The sequence below is a fragment of the Microchirus variegatus genome (genome assembly GCF_963457635.1).
Source record: "Microchirus variegatus genome assembly, chromosome: 3".
In the NCBI taxonomy this organism is placed as follows: Eukaryota; Metazoa; Chordata; class Actinopteri; order Pleuronectiformes; family Soleidae; genus Microchirus; species Microchirus variegatus.
Window position 1 is genome coordinate 37,894,935 of NC_139804.1, and position 17,306 is coordinate 37,912,240.

Genomic DNA, 17,306 nt, shown 5'->3' on the forward strand with positions numbered 1-17,306 from the left:
ACCTTCTTTCAAGTGGCTGAATGGTTGTAATTCAGGTCATTAGAACAGTACAATAATCATTTTCCTAATCAGCATGCAACATTTTAAGTAATAAATCATATGTTATTAGTTATTGGTGGTGTTTGATGCAGTAGTTTATCAAAAACAAAAGCATATCAGACCAAGTGAGTGGTGAAGTTTCATGAAGTTGCATGTTTTACATGCCGAAGTATTTAGGGCTGCTGATAATTGAATGATTAAAACAGGCTTTTTCAGCTTTTATGAAATGCGACTATTTTCTGGTTTCTTTGCTTCATATAACAAAGAAATCAATTCAAACTAGACAATTTAGGTTTGTAGTCATTTAAGAACATAATTTTGAAGTTTGAAAAATGTGTGTATACATATATACATTATACATTTTTTAACTGAATCAATAAGTATATATATATATATATATCTGTACTGTATATCTGATAAAAAATTATCAACATATTAATCAATTATGAAACAAATCCTTAGTTACAGTCCTTTGTCAAATTCTCTTGATCCTCACACTGTTTTGTCCAAAGTGGTACTGAAAAGGTGCATTTTGTTTCAGTGCAAGAAAAACCTTTTCATCTCTGAGGCCATAAAGGAGAGGACTCAGGCATCTTGGAGTGAGATTAAACAATATATAATTGAAGAACCTGACATTAAAAAAAAGCTTTAAATCAATCTGAAGTGCAGCAGTCTCTATGAACGGACACCACAGCAGAAGTAGACAGAAAAGGATGTGAAAACCGTGAAGAGTCACTCTTCTGAGCGCCCTCCTTGACGACTTTTTATTCTCTCCTGACGCAGCATTGGCCGCTTTCATGATCTTAATGTAGGAGAAGATGATGGTGACAGACATGACAAAAAAGTACAACTGAAACACAGCCATTTTAGCGTTGTCCTGCCATCGGAGATACACAAATATGTCCATGGAGCATATCCTGTACTCGTGGTACAAGCTGCTGGGAGCTGATGCAAAGAAGATGGAGAGGACAAAAGTGATTGGTACAAAGCTGAGGCTGTGAATGATGAGGACGCAGTGCAGAGCTCTGCGGGACGTGCACAGCTCTCCGTGGCGCAGGGGCATGCAAATGGCCACATAGCACTCCAGCGTCATGGCTGTGAGAGTCAAAGGTGTGACAAAGGTGTACACAAGCACAACAATATAGACTGGAACACACAGGGCAATAGGCATCTTGACTTGCGAGTAGCTAAAGATGAACATAACATCAGTAATGAATAAAATCAAGGTATCAGACAATAGAGTCACAGTGAATAAGATGTATCGCATAGATGTGTAGAAGTAGACCTTTGAGAAAAGGGTCACAATGAGCGACACGTTGACACACAGAAAAATCAACACCAGCAACTGCACGATGTAAAAACGTTCACCGAAATGTCGTGAAGTCCCACCGCCGGCCATGGAGCCGTTATCTGCCATAAATGTAAGTGTGTATGGAATGTTTCAGGCAAAAACTATTAAAATACCTCCTTATATTAACAAAGTATGAAGGCAGCCCGCGCTGTGGTTGCAGCTCCAGTGTAACAGCGTCTTTGACGTTGAGCTCAGACTGTGCATGATGACTTGATTATATTCGTGTGACTCACAACATCACCTCGTCTAGCAAGTTTTGCATGAGAATAGACTCCTTAGACTTCTATGGGATATTTCCACCAATCGCAGCATCGAGTGACATTTTTTCTATCGCCCAATCAGCTGACTGTCATGGGTGGAGCTGACCATACCATTTTACTCTAGTACCCCAAGGGAAAGGTGCCAAAATTTGAATGGTTGGGGCTGGTTATTTGGTTATTATTCCAAATAGAAACACACACAAAATGCATACTGTGTACTGTACTGTACCAAACACTTCATGTTTTTTGAACAAGCAGTTTGATACCAGTCTGTTTACGTTTATACATACACACAGTGTTTCCACCGAGGGGAACGATTTGGTTTGGTACAGTACAGAATGTATTTTTTTTTCCCGTTTCCATGAGAAATTGTAACAAAATAAGCAGCCCCAACCGGAGCACCATAGTAAAATGGTACAGTGTCATCAAAGAACGAAATGCAATGGCAGTCATCTGACAGGGCGACAGTAAATGTCACTCTGTTGCGACTGGTGTTTCTTTAATGCCCACAATCTAGACAAAGCTTGACATGTTGTTCATAGACGTAAGACCGGCACAAAGTCATGTTACGTATGTTGCTGACGTGGCCAGACCCCACCTACCAAGTACAGGCACTGCTATCAGTCAAAAATGCAAGACTGACCCATGTCTTTACTGTTCCAAACTGTACTTTACTGTACCAAACAGTGTGTGGCTCCTCTGGTGGATCCATCAATACATCCATCTTCTACTGCTATATCCTCTACATGAGAGTCGTGGGGAGCGCTGGCGCCAATCCCAACTGACATAGGGTCGGGCGAAAGGCGGGGTCACACCCTGGACAGGTCGCCAGATAAGCAACCTTCCACTGTCACCCGCACACAGGTCTACATTCAATTTGGAATGGCCACTTTACCTAATCTGTGCACAACATGAATTGCGTCATCAATGCGCAGGCCCAGATTTTGGAACTGCGGGCAAAGAGCATGTTGGGTGCACATGGACACATGGACAGCGCATGTGCAAACTGAACTAGTATTAAGCCCCGCTCACCAAGCAGAGAAATAATTTCGACAACAGAAGAAGTAGTCACCAAGGATAGTCACCCAAGAATTGACCTGACAACCCTCAAGTATACCAGGGTCTGCGATATTCGGAAAGGACTCCAGCGCGTGCGCAGAAGTATACCGGCGGAAACAATCCACACTTTTAGCTCAAGGCCCGACTATTGCAATGCACTTTCCATTGGTCTTGGCCAGTCTTCCCTGTAGCATGGTGACACATTGTATTGATTCTTATTTTATTAGTTTATTGGTTTTCCTTACCGTTTTATTGTGTATTTTACTCCTAACTTATTGAGTGTTTTTTATACTTTCTATCTTGCAGATAAGTGTGCTATGTAAATAAACATTAATTGATTGAAGAAGTGTTTGTCACGATCTCACCTGCACCTTCCTCTCATTTTTATTATTATTGTTGTATTGTTGTGGCTGCTGCTCTCCTTCCCACTCTGACTCTGCAGGAGGCGTGACTGATTACTGCCAGACACCGGTGATCGTCTACACCTGCGCGGCTCCGCCTCACCTGCTCCGGATGAGCAATCAGCGGAGCTTAAAGGCGGAGTCATTCCTCCTCACCGGTGTCAGATCGTTCTCGTACTTTCATGGGTAAAGTCATGCCATTGCTCGCTCGCTATACTTACCTTGAAAAGATACTCACGTCTCCGCTTCAGGTCGTCACGTCTCCTGCTGGTCGTCTTCTCCTGGCTTCTCTGGTTACCTTCTCCCCTGGAATCTCCAAGCCACGTCGTGAGTTAAGACTTCCTCAAGCTGGACTCTCCCTGCGCCCTGAGTCAGCTCCCCTCGCAGCCGCTGCAAAGACTTTATTCTTTTCTTTTCTTCCGCTTCCGCTTCCGCTATTCCCGAACAGGCTACTACTGCTAACCTTAGTCAGTTAGCTTCCCCCACTAGCATGCCACGGGAGCCGTTCGTCCCGATTCCCGAGTGTTTCTCGGGTGAAATAGGGCGGTGTTCGAGCTTCCTTTTTCAATGCTCTCTAGTCTTCAACTTACAACCACGCACGTACCCGGATGATCACGCTAAAATCGCATTCGTTGTGAATCTGTTGTCTGGACGAGCCGCTCTGTGGGCCACGGCGTCTCTCGCCAATGCGGCACCCGGCTCCGTTAGCTACGCATCCTTCACCAATGATTTATGTAAGGTCTTCGACCATTCGCCCCAAGAATCAGATATCTCCACTGAACTAATTAACACCGAACAGGGCCGTTCATCAGTGGCTGACTTCTCCATTCAATTTCGTATTCACGCGGCACAAAGTTCCTGGAATGATTCGGCGTTACGTGCGATGTTCACACGCAACCTAAGGAGGGATACAGGATGAGTTAGCGAAGCGAAATAACGCTTACGATCTCGATTCCCTGATTGAGCTTTGTATTCTCTTGGATAACCGCATTCAGGAACGAGACCGCGAAAGAGCAGCTCATGCCCGTCACCCCACTAACCACTCACGCCCCGCTAATCCAGTTCATTCTCTTCACCCTTCTCTTCCTACTTCTCCTGGTTCACCTGAACCTATGCAGCTGGGGCGCACTTGACTCACCTCCGCAGAACGGACGGTGAGAGTCCGGAGCGGAGCCTGTCTCTACTGCGGCGAACTGGGCCACCTCCGTGCCACCTGCCCAGTTCGCCCAAGGGACTAAGCCCGCCAACGCACGCAGGAGTGTTGGCGGGCGGTGCCGTTTCCTGTGCCTCCCAGAAGCGTGTGATCCTCCCTGGGCAACTCCGGTGGGACCAGCAGTCCCTTCCACTTTCCTGCCTGGTGGACTCCGGTGCCGACGACTCCTTCATCGACCAAGAGACTGCACTCCAGGCCGGGATACCGACGACACCACTCGAGGCACCCAAGGAGATCCACGACCTCGACGGCAGAATCCTGGCCACAGTTACCCACCGAACCCAACCCATCGCCTTGGTGTTATCTGGTAATCACCACGAACTGATCCAACTCTTCCTGATCCCGTCTTCATCGTCTCCGGTCGTGCTGGGCCTGCCTTGGTTGTCGCTCCACAACCCGCGGTTCGACTGGTCGTCTGGACAGCTATCCAGTTGGAGCGTCCCGTGCCATTCTCGCTGTCTCCGTTCCGCCCTGCCGGCTCCGTCGATGGTTCCTGTCCCGAGCCCCCAGCCGCCGGATCTCTCCTCAGTTCCTGCCACCTACCATGACCTCGGAGAGGTCTTCTCTAAAGACTTGGCTCTCTCCCTTCCTCCTCATCGTCCCTATGATTGTGGCATCGACCTCCTTCCGGGGGCTACTCTACCATCTCGACGCCTCTACAATCTTTCCCAGACCGAACGTACCTGCATGGAGGACTACATCAACCAGTCTCTGGCCGCTGGTCTCATCCGCCCCTCTTCATCCCCTGTCGGCGCGGGGTTTTTCTTCGTTGGGAAAAAGGACGGCTCCCTGCGTCCTTGCATTGACTACCGGGGTCTCAACGAGATCACCGTACATAATAAGTTTGCCCTACCACTCATGGACGCCGCATTCAGTCCGCTTTGTAAGGCTAGAATCTTCACCAAACTCGACCTACGCAACGCATATCACTTGGTTCGTATAAAGGAGGGGGACGAGTGGAAGACGGCTTCAACACTCCTGTCGGACATTTTGAGTATATGGTCATGCCCTTTCATCTAACTAATGCTCCAGCAGTCTTTCAGCACCTAGTTAATGACGTTCTGCGTGACATGCTGGACAAATTTCTCTTCGTGTATTTGGACGATATCCTCATATTTTCCGAATCCGAGGAGGAACACGTCCAGCATGTCCGCATGGTGCTGCAAAGACTGCTGGAGAACAGACTCTATGCCAAAGCTGAAAAATGCACCTTCCACGCTTCCTCGGTACCCTTCCTGGGGTTCATAGTCGACCGAGGAAAATTATCACCGGACCCAGCCAAGATCAGCGCGGTGAGGGACTGGCCCACACCTACCAACCGCAAACGGTTCCTGGGGTTCGCCAACTTCTACCGTCGTTTCGTGAGAGACTACAGCAAGGTGGCTAACCCTCTCACCCAACTCACCTCCCCCCGGCAACCCTTCCTCTGGTCCTGCCAAGCCGACGCAGCCTTCCAAGACCTCAAGGTACGCTTTACTTCCGCACCTATCCTTTCACACCCTGACCCCTCTCTACAGTTCGTCGTCGAGGTCGACGCCTCCGACACTGGAGTTGGAGCTGTCCTCTCACAACGCTCCACTACCGACCAGAAGCTTCACCCATGCGCCTTCTTCAGTCGTCGCCTATCCCCTGCTGAAGTCAACTATGACGTGGGCAACAGGGAGCTATTGGCGGTCATTCTGGCCCTTCAAGAGTGGAGACACTGGCTCGAAGGTGCGTCCCTTCCTTTTATTATCTGGACCGATCATAAGAATTTAGCCTACCTAAGAGACGCTAAACGCCTAAATTCTAGGCAGGCACGTTGGGCCCTGTTTCTGGGGCGATTCTCGTTTACCCTCACTTTTCGACCTGGGTCCCGGAACGTTAAACCTGATGCACTGTCTAGAATATTCTCACCTGATCCACCTTCTCTATCCCCTGAGCCCATTATGTCTCCTTCCTGTATCGTGGGGGCTGCTTCCTGGCCAGTGGAGGAGAGGGTTCGGCGGGCTCAACGGGAGGAACCGGACCCGGGGAACGGTCCGGCCAATCGACTCTTCGTGCCCGGTGCGGCTCGCTCGGAGGTCCTACAGTGGGCACACAACTCCAAGCTCACCTGTCACCCCGGCAACAACCGCACCCTCCAATTCCTCCGTCAGCGGTTTTGGTGGCCCTCCATGATCCAGGACACGACCGAGTTCATCCGTGCCTGTCCCGTCTGCGCCCGGGGTAAGACCTCTAACCATCCTCCTGCAGGTCTTCTCCAGCCACTCTCCATTCCTCATCGCCCCTGGTCCCACATAGCAGTGGACTTTGTGACCGGTCTACCGCCGTCTCGCCTCAACACCACGGTCCTGACGGTGGTGGACCGGTTTTCGAAGTCTGTACACTATGTGCCACTCCCCAAGCTTCCTACGGCCATCGAGACGGGGGAACTCTTGGTCGAACACGTCTTCCGGCTCCACGGATTCCCACTGGACATCGTTTCCGACAGGGGCCCCCAATTCACCTCCCAGGTCTGGAAGGCATTCTGCTCGGCGATCGAAGCATCCTCCAGCCTCACTTCAGGGTACCATCCACAGTCCAACGGCCAAACTGAATGTGCTAACCAAAGCATGGAAAGTGCCCTCCGCTGTGTCGCTGCCCGTCACCCCGCCTCCTGGAGCTCCATGCTGCCGTGGGTGGAATACGCCCATAACTCCCTGGTCTCTGCTTCCACGGGCGTCTCCCCCTTCATGGCTACTCTGGGCTATCAACCGCCGCTCTTCGACTTCCAGGAAGAAGAGGTGGCCGTCCCGTCCGTCCAGACTTACCTCCGACGGTGCCACGCGGTTTGGGGACAGGTCCGGTCTTCTCTCCAACAATCTTCCAACCGAAGCCAGAGACAGGCCAATCGCCACCGCGCCCCGGCTCCCGACTACAGACCCGGCCAGAAGGTATGGCTTTCCTCTAAAGACCTCCCCTTACAGGTCGAGTCCCGGAAGTTGGAGCCCCGGTTCATTGGTCCGTTTGTCGTGGAGAGGATGGTCAACGCCTCCGCCGCCCGCCTGAGACTCCCCAGGTCCTTAAAGATCCACCCGACCTTCCACGTCTCCCTCCTGAAACCGGTGGAGGAATCGGACCTGGTCCCGCCCTCCAACCCTCCTCCACCCAGGTTCATCGACGGAGGAGAGGCCTACACCGCCAGGCGCATCCTGGACAGCCGACGCAGGGGTCGTGGCCACCAGTACCTCGTCGACTGGGAGGGGTACGGTCCGGAAGAGAGGTCTTGGGTTCCACGCCACTTCATCCTCGACAAAGACCTGTTGAGGGAATTCCACCGGGCCCATCCGGACAAGCCTGGTCTAGCGCCCGGAGGCGCTCTTTGAGGGGGAGGTACTGTCACGATCTCACCTGCACCTTCCTCTCATTTTATTATTGTTGTTGTATTGTTGTGGCTGCTGCTCTCCTTCCCACTCTGACTCTGCAGGAGGAGTGACTGGTTACTGCCAGACACCGGTGATCGTCTACACCTGCGCGGCTCCGCCTCACCTGCTCCGGATGAGCAATCAGCGGAGCTTAAAGGCGGAGTCATTCCTCCTCACCGGTGTCAGATCGTTCTCGTACTTTCATGGGTAAAGTCATGCCATTGCTCGCTCGCTATACTTACCTTGAAAAGATACTCACCACTCCGTCTCCACTCCAGGTCGTCACGTCTCCTGCTGGTCGTCTTCTCCTGGCTTCTCTGGTTACCTTCTCCCCTGGAATCTCCAAGCCACGTCGTGAGTTAAGACTTCCTCAAGCTGGATTCTCCCTGCGCCCTGAGTCAGCTCCCCTCACAGCCGCTGCAAAGACTTTATTCTTTTCCACTCTTCGCACTATCCACTATCACTTCCCCGTTTGGGAAGTCGTTTTGTGTTACCCCCTTTTTGTAATAAAAGTTTTGTTTGAAAGAACCTGTCGTCATAGTCTGCTTTCGGGTCCACGCCACCAACCATAACAGTGTTTATCCCATCAAACTACTGATTGTACTGCACATAGACTTTAAGTGGTGCAGTGCAGGTGTGTTACCAGTTTGAATTTTCAACCTTTATGTGAGAGGATACAAGGATTTAGTTGACAAATAAAAGAGTAATGGAGTTGTAAAAAATGAGAGTTAATACACACATCCCGCCATCTACAAACATTTATTTTAAAAACGGTTACAATTTTTATAAATATATCATAGAAAATGTTTTAAATGTTGGTACATGTGAACACCAGAGAGAACTCCTGCTGCTGATGTTGAAATATAAGCAAATATTGTTCATAATTCTGCAAAGATTACATTTTCATTGACTCCAAAATAAGTGTCAACATCCCCGGACACAATAATTTGAGTATTTTTGTTTAAAACTTATTTATAAAACTCATTATCATACACGGTAACTCTATATTATTAATATTTAAAGAATGATTAAAAGACAACACATCAGATTTCTGAAATTGAGCATTATATTGCTAAAAAATCACTTGTACTGCAGAAGTAGACAAGCACTAGGATCTCAGGGTCATGTTGGAAGTATCTACAAAACAAATCCAAAATGGACTTGAGGACATGAGATAAAAATAAACCAAATCATTGAATTCTTTGTTCAGTAGGATTTTATCTCACTCTCTTTGTCTTAACTTGTTATGCATAGTTAATTCATTAAATTGATCAAATTTTGCCTTACACATTTAAAAACTTAAATACCACAAATGATGTGACAGGGAAAGTAGTACACAATTATGATCAAAATATATACATATCTATATATATATTTTGTTAATGTCATATGTTACAGTTGGGGCAGATGTAGGAGTGATTAGGAGCTGGCTCCAGCAGGGGGCAGCAATGTGGTTGATGATATTTCATATTGATTTATGTGGACTCTAGGCACTGTCAGTAACTGTCTGAAATAATAGAAGTTGAACCAATGAGGTAATTTTAGTTGTGTAATACCATGGCTTTAAGGTGTTGATAGAAGTAAAATTCAAATAATCTCAAAGAACAAAGCTTCTTGATGCAATGAATTAATAAATGTGGGAACATCCATCCATCCATCCATCCATCCATTTTCTTCCGCTTATCCGGGGCCGGGTCGCGGGGGCAGCAGTCTAAGAAGGGATGCCCAGACCTCCCTCTCGCAGGACACTTCCTCCAGCTCCTCCGGGGGGACCCCAAGGCGTTCCCAGGCCAGCCGAGTGACGTAGTCACTCCAGCGTGTCCTGGGTCTTCCTCTGGGTCTCCTCTGGGAGGCGTCCAGGGGGCATCCGATACAGATGCCCGAGCCACCTTAGCTGGCTCCTCTCGATGTGGAGGAGCAGCGGCTCTACTCCGAGCTCCTCCCGGGTGACAGAGCTCCTCACCCTATCTCTACGGGAGCGCTCCGCCACCCTGCGGAGAAAACTCATTTCAGCCGCTTGTATCCGGGATCTTGTTCTTTCGGTCATAACCCAAAGTTCATAACCATAGGTGAGGGTAGGAACGTAGATTGATCGGTAAATCGAGAACTTTGCCTTTTGGCTCAGCTCCTTCTTCACCACAACAGACCGATACAACGACCGAATTACTGCGGCCGCCGCACCGACCCTTTCGTTCTGCAGGGAGAACTCCAACACATGGCGGCTGAGCTGGGGAGCTATAAGCAAGCCCACACCAGCTCGCCGCCTCTCACCTTGGGCAACTCCAGAGTAATAGAGAGTCCAGCCTCTCTCAAGGAGTTGGGTTCCGGAGCCCAGACTGTGCGTGGAGGTGAGCCCAACAATTCTAGTCGGTACCGCTCCACCTCCCGCACCAGTTCAGGCTCTTTCCCCCCAGCGAGGTGACATTCCATGTCCCCATGGCTAGGGTTGTTGTCCCGCGATCGGGCCGCCGGGGCCCCCGCCCACGACTGCCACCCAGATCACATCGCACCGGCCCCTTATGGCCCTTCATGTGGGTGGTGGCCCACTTGAAGGGGCGCCCACGTTGCTCCTTCGGGCTGAGCCCGGCCGGGTCCCATGAGCAAAGACCCGGCCACCAGGCGCTTGCCTGCCAGCCCCACTCCCGGGCCTGGCTCCAGGGTGGGGCCCCGGTAACGCCAACCCGGGCGACGTACGCGTCTTCTTCTTATTTTTCTTCATAAGGGGTATGTGAGCTGCTCTTAGTCTGATCCGTCACCTAGGACCTGTTTGCCATGGGAGACCCTACCAGGGGCATTAAGCCCCAGACAACATAGCTCCTAGGATCATACGGATACTCGAACCCCTCCACCACGATAAGGTGGCAGTTCAAGGAGAGGAATGTGGAAACAATCACAGGATTTTTGAACAGCAGCAGCTGTTTTGTCACACGAGAAGTTATTAAAAGTAATATTAGGAGAGAAATTAAGTGAGAAAGTATAAATTATTAGCAAATATTGCAAATAAATCTTCATGGAATAGCATACTCTGATTGTAAGTGTAGTTCATTTTCATTATCAATGCACTGTTCTCAAGACTGTGATTCTTGACCACAATAAATTTAAAAAATCGATTTTTGAGAAGTGGTGTACAATCTTAGGGACTCTGTGAGAGTCTTACCCAAACCACCATCTTAAACATCCAAGAATTTAATTCTAAAAGGGTCAAATGAATGAAAAAAAATCCTATATACATAGGATTTAGAATAATTGGCACACCTAAGCCAACGAGCCAATGTGTCCTACGAACAATACACAGAAGAAAGATCTGAGGAAGGGCCTCAACAGAGGAATCCCTGCTATGAATTTCATTATATTTAAAGTATGAGAAAATACTTATGTACTTCACGTCTGGGACAGTAACCCGGATGTGCGGCCATATTGGAGGTACTTGGGGGCTCCTCGGAGGTAAAAACTGCAATGGATAAATGTCAGAAACCTCAGAAAAGCTCCTCAAAATGTGTTATAGATGCAAAGGCATACAGGGAAGGACTTGGTCCGCAGCAAGGGTGTTGCAGATCCATATGAGTTGGCTCCCTTGTCTTGGATCAATGACGACCCGAAGAGTTTTCCGTCAATTTTGCGTATGCTGATATCGTCAATAACGTCTTTATTCAACCTAACCTTAACTGTTTGATATCATGAATACCCAAGGTGTAACTTTAGCCAAGAGTTTTTCATTTCAAGGACCTACGGTTTGATATGCATTCATCCACAGACCACAGTCTATATTTATATAAACTGTACACTATATGAATTATATTATTATCACACTATAAAATGAGTTAAGAGCCACTGCTATCACTTACCTGACAAGAAATGGGCCGAACAAATTCGGATGTTGTTCAGATGTTTGCCTCGTACATCCTGGTTTAGCTTCGTTAACCAAAAGCGCCTACTTTAATCTGATAACTTTTGACATTGTTCTCCCTGATTTTTTATAACTTTTGGTAGTGTATTAAACGCGTATAAAATGTTTTTCCAAATGACTGATTGGTACAGCCATATACACGGCAATAATTCACCATTTCCTTTCATTTGACGTTCGGGATCTGCTTGAGTGCACTTTGTTTACCTGCAGAGTACCTCTACAATGGCGACTTCCGGGTTGATGATGCGGTGATGACAGGCTGTGAAAACCCTCTATAGAGATAAATTGCACATTATTATTACTGAGGGAAGTTCCCATCATGCACTTAGAATGAGCACACAGACTTTGCACGAGCCGCACTTTCTCTACCCCGTCCTCAATTTCTCAACCCTCACCACTTACCTGATGTACCCTAATGAGATGTAGCACATAAATCCACATGTAGCTCATCTCTAACTGATTTTTAATCTCTTACAGTTCTGCTGACACCAGTGAACGACATGAGGTCAGGACAGGAAAGAAGACTCCGTCATCTTCAAGTCTCTGACCACAACAGTCTTCACTACAGGCTGTGACAAACCCAGTGATCCAGATGATCCTGGCATTTAAAGACTTTTTCACTTTTTATTCTTTATATTGTATGTATTGTATGTTTTGGGTAACATCTACTGCACGTCTGTCCGTCCAGGGAGTGGATCCCTCACCTGTGGTTCTCCCTAAGGTTTCTACCCTTTTCCCTGTTACAAGGGTTTTTTTCTCTGATAGTTTTTTTCTTACCCTGGTCGAAGGTCTAAGGACAGAGGATGTTGCCAACCCTGTGAAGTCCCGTGAGACAAACTATGTTTTGTAAACTGTGGGCTATATAAATAAAAATTGATTGATTGATTGATTACTATATTATTATATTATTACTTTTGTATGTCGGAGAAAGTCTTGCCATGCAGGTGTGATACTGTGACCGTTCTCTGAGGGTTTTTAAACTACATGTGAGTTTTTGCTGTTAAGATGACTAATCAAAGAGTAATGGAGTCATTATGTTTAAAAATACTCTCACGTACATCCAAAACCTGCCTTGGAAGAGCATTTATTTTTGTAATGGTTATAACCTTGATGAATATGTATCAGAAATGCGTCTTAAATGTTGGTCTAATCACAAGGTTTTATTATAGACATGAATGAAAAATGATCAAACAATGACAAGAGAGAGGTCCTGCAGCTGAGGTTGAAATAAGAACTAATACCGTTCATAAATCTCCAAGGATTACATTTTCAGCATGTCAGTGTCCTTGAACATTTTACAATGGACAATGACATGTTTTTATGAAAGCAACAAAATTCAAATGTATTTGTACAGCATTTACAACATTTTCATTCACAGTTTTGACAATTGTTTCTTATACAAACCACAAAGAACAAAGCTTCTCAGGGCAACAGAAAACTTTTCATCCCTGAGGCCGTAAATGAGAGGACTCAAACACCTCGGAGAAAGAATGAATATGATGTAGTTAAAGTACCTGACATTAACATAGAGCACCAGGTTAATCTTAAGCACAGCAGCTTACAATGAAAGGACACCACAGCTGGAAAAGACAGAGGAACAGCTGAAAGCCATGAAGAACCACAGTTCTGAAGCCTTTCCATGATGACTTCCTGTTCTGTCCTGATGCAGCTCTGGCCACCTTCATTATTTTAAAGTATGAGAACATGATTACAATAAACATGACCAGGAAGTACAACTGACTTATTGCAGCCCTAAGATGACTCTGCCAGGCGTGGAGGAGGAACTTCTGTGCAGAGCAGCCCCCGCTCTGGGTGTAGTAGCTGTGGCTCGCAAAAGCAAAGAAGATGGAGAGAAAAACCACACAGGGCAGAGCGCTGATGCCATGAATGATGATGATGCAGTGCAGAGCGCTGCGTGTGGAGCACATCTCTCCGTGTCGCAGTGGCATGCAAATGGCCACGAAGCGCTCCAATGTCATCGCTGTCAGAGTCACCGGAGTGACTAAAGTGTATAAAGATGAAGTCACGTACACAATAAGGCACAATGACATATGTATGCTGAAATTAAAGTGAGCTAAAAGGAGCAGAAAGTCACTGAATATTAAAATCACACAATCAGACATGAGAGTCAGTGCAAAGAAGATGTAGCGCATGGATGTGTAGAAGAAATCCTTCATGAAAAAGACTGTGATCAGCAAAATGTTGATGCAAAGGAAAAGTGATATGAAAACCTGAACTATAATGACGCTGTCAACGTGAACACGCACAAAAGAATAATTGAAAAGTGGTTCACAGTCAGTGTTTCCTGCTGAGCTCTGTGCAGCACAGTGAGCAACAACTGTGTGTGAAGACTTTATAACAGTAACTGCAACACATCACAAGTTTATTCACCAGTTTTGTCATCAACAACAAACCTCACAGGTGATGGTTACTACAGTTAGTGTGTTTGTGAGTTAGAGAAAAGTTTTTTCCTCTCTCACTGTTTACATCACATTTGGGTTACTAACTATTTCAGGGCCTCGTTATTAAGGATATTTAAAGGGGACATGTGTTACATATACACAACAGCAGCCTTTTGGATTTAAAACTGTCATCAAACTCATAATAATGTTTACATGTTATAGGGTTAAAGGTCAGAAAAGACTGACTTATTTTCATGTTAGAATATGCATAAAGCATTCTTAATATTTGACGGGTACAGCGTTAAAAATCAGAGGAGACTGGCTTTGTTTATTTTTTATTTTATGTTTTATTACTCTAGTAAAAAAAGTAATTAGTACAGTAATTTGACTACTTTTCCAAGGACTAATCAGCAACGAGATTACATTTCAAGAGTAACTTGCCCAACACTGATCAAGAGTTGAGTCAGCGCTACATAGGCAGCCATTTTGGACCACCATATTTAACAATCGCCCACAATGGACAAACTAAACATCTTTACAGTTTATATATGAAAGACTCCCAGTCACTCACTGTTCAAGAGACGATACACAACAATAACACACCCAACAAAGCCTGTAACACAGGGAAACAACAGTGAGCTTAATGCTAACGCTAGCTTAGTAAGGTAGTTTGTATAATGCTAGCTAGGGCTGGGCGATATGGCCTCAAATCAATATCACAATATATTGAGCAGCTAACCTCGATAGCGATAAATGTTCGATAAGTTCAAAGTTACTAAATGACGTCATCGCCTAATTTGCATAATTGACCATTTGCCTGATATAAGTGTCCGAGTGTCTTAAAGGGACATGAACATACAGGTAGCCTGCCTACCTACACACACAGCCAAAAACAACTTTTATTTTGTTTACTTTTTTTTTTTTTTAATTATCGAATGTATCGATAACGCCAAAATGATGTCGATTATCGTCGTCAATTCCGATAACGATAAATTTTCGATATATATTGCCCAGCCCTAGCAACATTTTCAGTGCACATAAAACAAAAGGCTAAACTTGATCAATATTCATTTTGATGCTTTGATACTTTGACATATTTGAGCATCGATGTTGTTCTTGCCATATGACTTATAATGGCATGTGCCTATGAAAGACAATTCAAATGTATTTGTACAGCAAAATTTCATTCACAGTTTAGACGATTGTTTCTTATACAGACCACAAAGAACAAAGCTTCTCAGAGCAACAGAAAACTTTTCATCCCTGAGGCCGTAAATGAGAGGACTCAAACACCTCGGAGAAAGAATAAATATGATGTAGTTAAAGTATCTGACATTAATGTAGAGCATCAGGTTAATCTGAAGCACAGCAGCTTCAATGAAAGGACACCACAGCTGGAAAAGACAGAGGAACAGCTGAAAGCCATGAAGAACCACAGTTCTGAAGCCTTTCCATGTTGACTTCCTGTTCTGTCCTGATGCAGCTCTGGCCACCTTCATTATTTGAAAGTATGAGAACATGATTATGATAAACATGATCAGGAAGTAAAACTGACTTATTGCAGACCTAAGATGACTCTGCCAGGCGTGGAGGAGGAACTTCTGTGCAGAGCACACACCGCTCTGGGTGTAGTAGCTGTGGCTCGCAAAAGCAAAGAAGATGGAGAGAAAAACCACATCGGGCAGAGCGCTGATGCCATGAATGATGATGATGCAGTGCAGAGCGCTGCGTGTGGAGCACAGCTCACCGTGTCGCAGTGGCATGCAAATGGCCACGAAGCGCTCCAGTGTCATCGCTGTCAGAGTCACAGGAGTGACAAAAATGTATAAAGACGCAGCCAAATACACGGCAAGACACAATGATATATGTATGCTGAAATTAAAGTAAGCTAAAATGAGCAGAAAGTCACTCAGGATTAAAATCACACAATCAGACATGAGAGTCAGTGCAAAGAAGATGTAGCGCATGGATGTGTAGAAGAAATCCTTCATGAAAAAGACTGTGATCAGCAAACAGTTGATGCAAAGGAAAAGTGATATGAGAACCTGAACTATAACGACCCTGTCATTGACCACACGCACTGAAGAGACATTGGCTGCCATTTACTGTGGTTTTCAGTTAAAGCCAAATGTGTTAAAAAAAAATAAAAAAAATACACAGGAATGAGTCATTTAGCTCTAAAAAAAAAGGTTTTGAATAATTCAAGAGCTCAAATTTTACCTGTGCATCATTTTAGTTTCTAATGTGTAAATACAATTAACCCAGAGAGACTCAGTTTACCAAACCGTTCCTCAGTCAGTGTTTCCTGCTGAGCTCTGAGCAGTGAGCAACAAGTGTGTGTGAAGACTTTATAACAGTAACTGCAACACATCAAAGGTTAACTCACCAGTGTTGTCAGCAACGACAAACCTAACAGAGGATTGTAACTATAGTTACCGTCATTGTGAGTTAGAGGGGGAAAAAAATCCCCACTCATTGTTAACATCAGGTTTGGATTATGAAACCTGCTGCATTTTTTGAAAAAGGGTCCTTTGTTCCCCATTTTTCCCAAAAAAGGTCCCATGTTCCCAACTTTGTATTTGACAGGGGAACATGGGACTTTTTTTTTTTTCCTGTTCCCTTGCCAAATACCAAGTTGGGAACATAGGACCCTTTTTTTAAAAAAAAGTCCCATGTTCCCCTGTCAAATACAAAGTGGGGAACATAGGACCTTTTTTTGGGAAAAAACGGGGAACATAGGACCCTTTCTAAAAAAAAGGTCCGATATGCTCCCCGATCAGGGAACATAGGACCCGGGAAACATAGGTATGACCCCCACAGAAGCATTATTGGTCAGTGCTTTGCACATCTGCGAACATGTTCAATGAGCGATCACAATATTCCGTCATTTACAAGCTCAGTCGACCTCAGTCCTCAGTAGCAGCTTTATTTTGTTTTTTTCATTTACAAAGAGCGTCACTGACTGTGGCTCGATTCACACGCAGCTGTGCTACATAACTTTTTTCATTGCTCTTTTTAGAACTACATTGCAAGCACCTTATTGGCAGCCTCACACAGCAAAAACGAACAGGACCAACAGTGTAGGATTCAATCTGTCAGAGTTCACCACACACTTCAAATCCATGCTTGGCAGACTGAATATACCTGATCCCTATTATGCCTCAGGCGTGGTTTATGAAACAGCCAAAGAGGAAATTATTCCAGAACTGCAGTATCCTGACAACTTCCTGATTCATTTTCATTTATATTACTCCAGAGAATCACTGAAAGTTTACAAGAGCCTACTGC

The 17,306-nt window shown here is 45.8% G+C and overlaps 3 protein-coding genes across 3 annotated transcripts; all 3 read right to left on the bottom strand.

Moving 5' to 3' along the window:
* Positions 1-514: 514 nt before the first annotated feature.
* On the bottom strand, positions 515-1,438 carry LOC310925181 (odorant receptor 131-2-like; the record flags this gene model as incomplete). Its single annotated transcript, XM_083887055.1, has 1 exon — positions 515-1,438. One exon carries the CDS (start codon positions 1,436-1,438, stop codon positions 515-517), a length of 924 nt encoding a protein of 307 aa, XP_083743181.1.
* An 11,550-nt stretch (positions 1,439-12,988) lies between these two features.
* LOC310925182 (odorant receptor 131-2-like) lies at positions 12,989-14,503 on the bottom strand (the record flags this gene model as incomplete). The annotated part of the gene is given in 3 exon segments (XM_083887056.1): positions 12,989-13,174; positions 13,176-13,863; positions 14,460-14,503. Coding segments are annotated over 3 exon segments (918 nt in total).
* A 702-nt stretch (positions 14,504-15,205) lies between these two features.
* On the bottom strand, positions 15,206-15,985 carry LOC310925183 (odorant receptor 131-2-like; the record flags this gene model as incomplete). The annotated part of the gene is made up of 1 exon (XM_083887057.1): positions 15,206-15,985. One exon carries the CDS (start codon positions 15,983-15,985, stop codon positions 15,206-15,208), a length of 780 nt encoding a protein of 259 aa, XP_083743183.1.
* Positions 15,986-17,306: the final 1,321 nt, after the last annotated feature.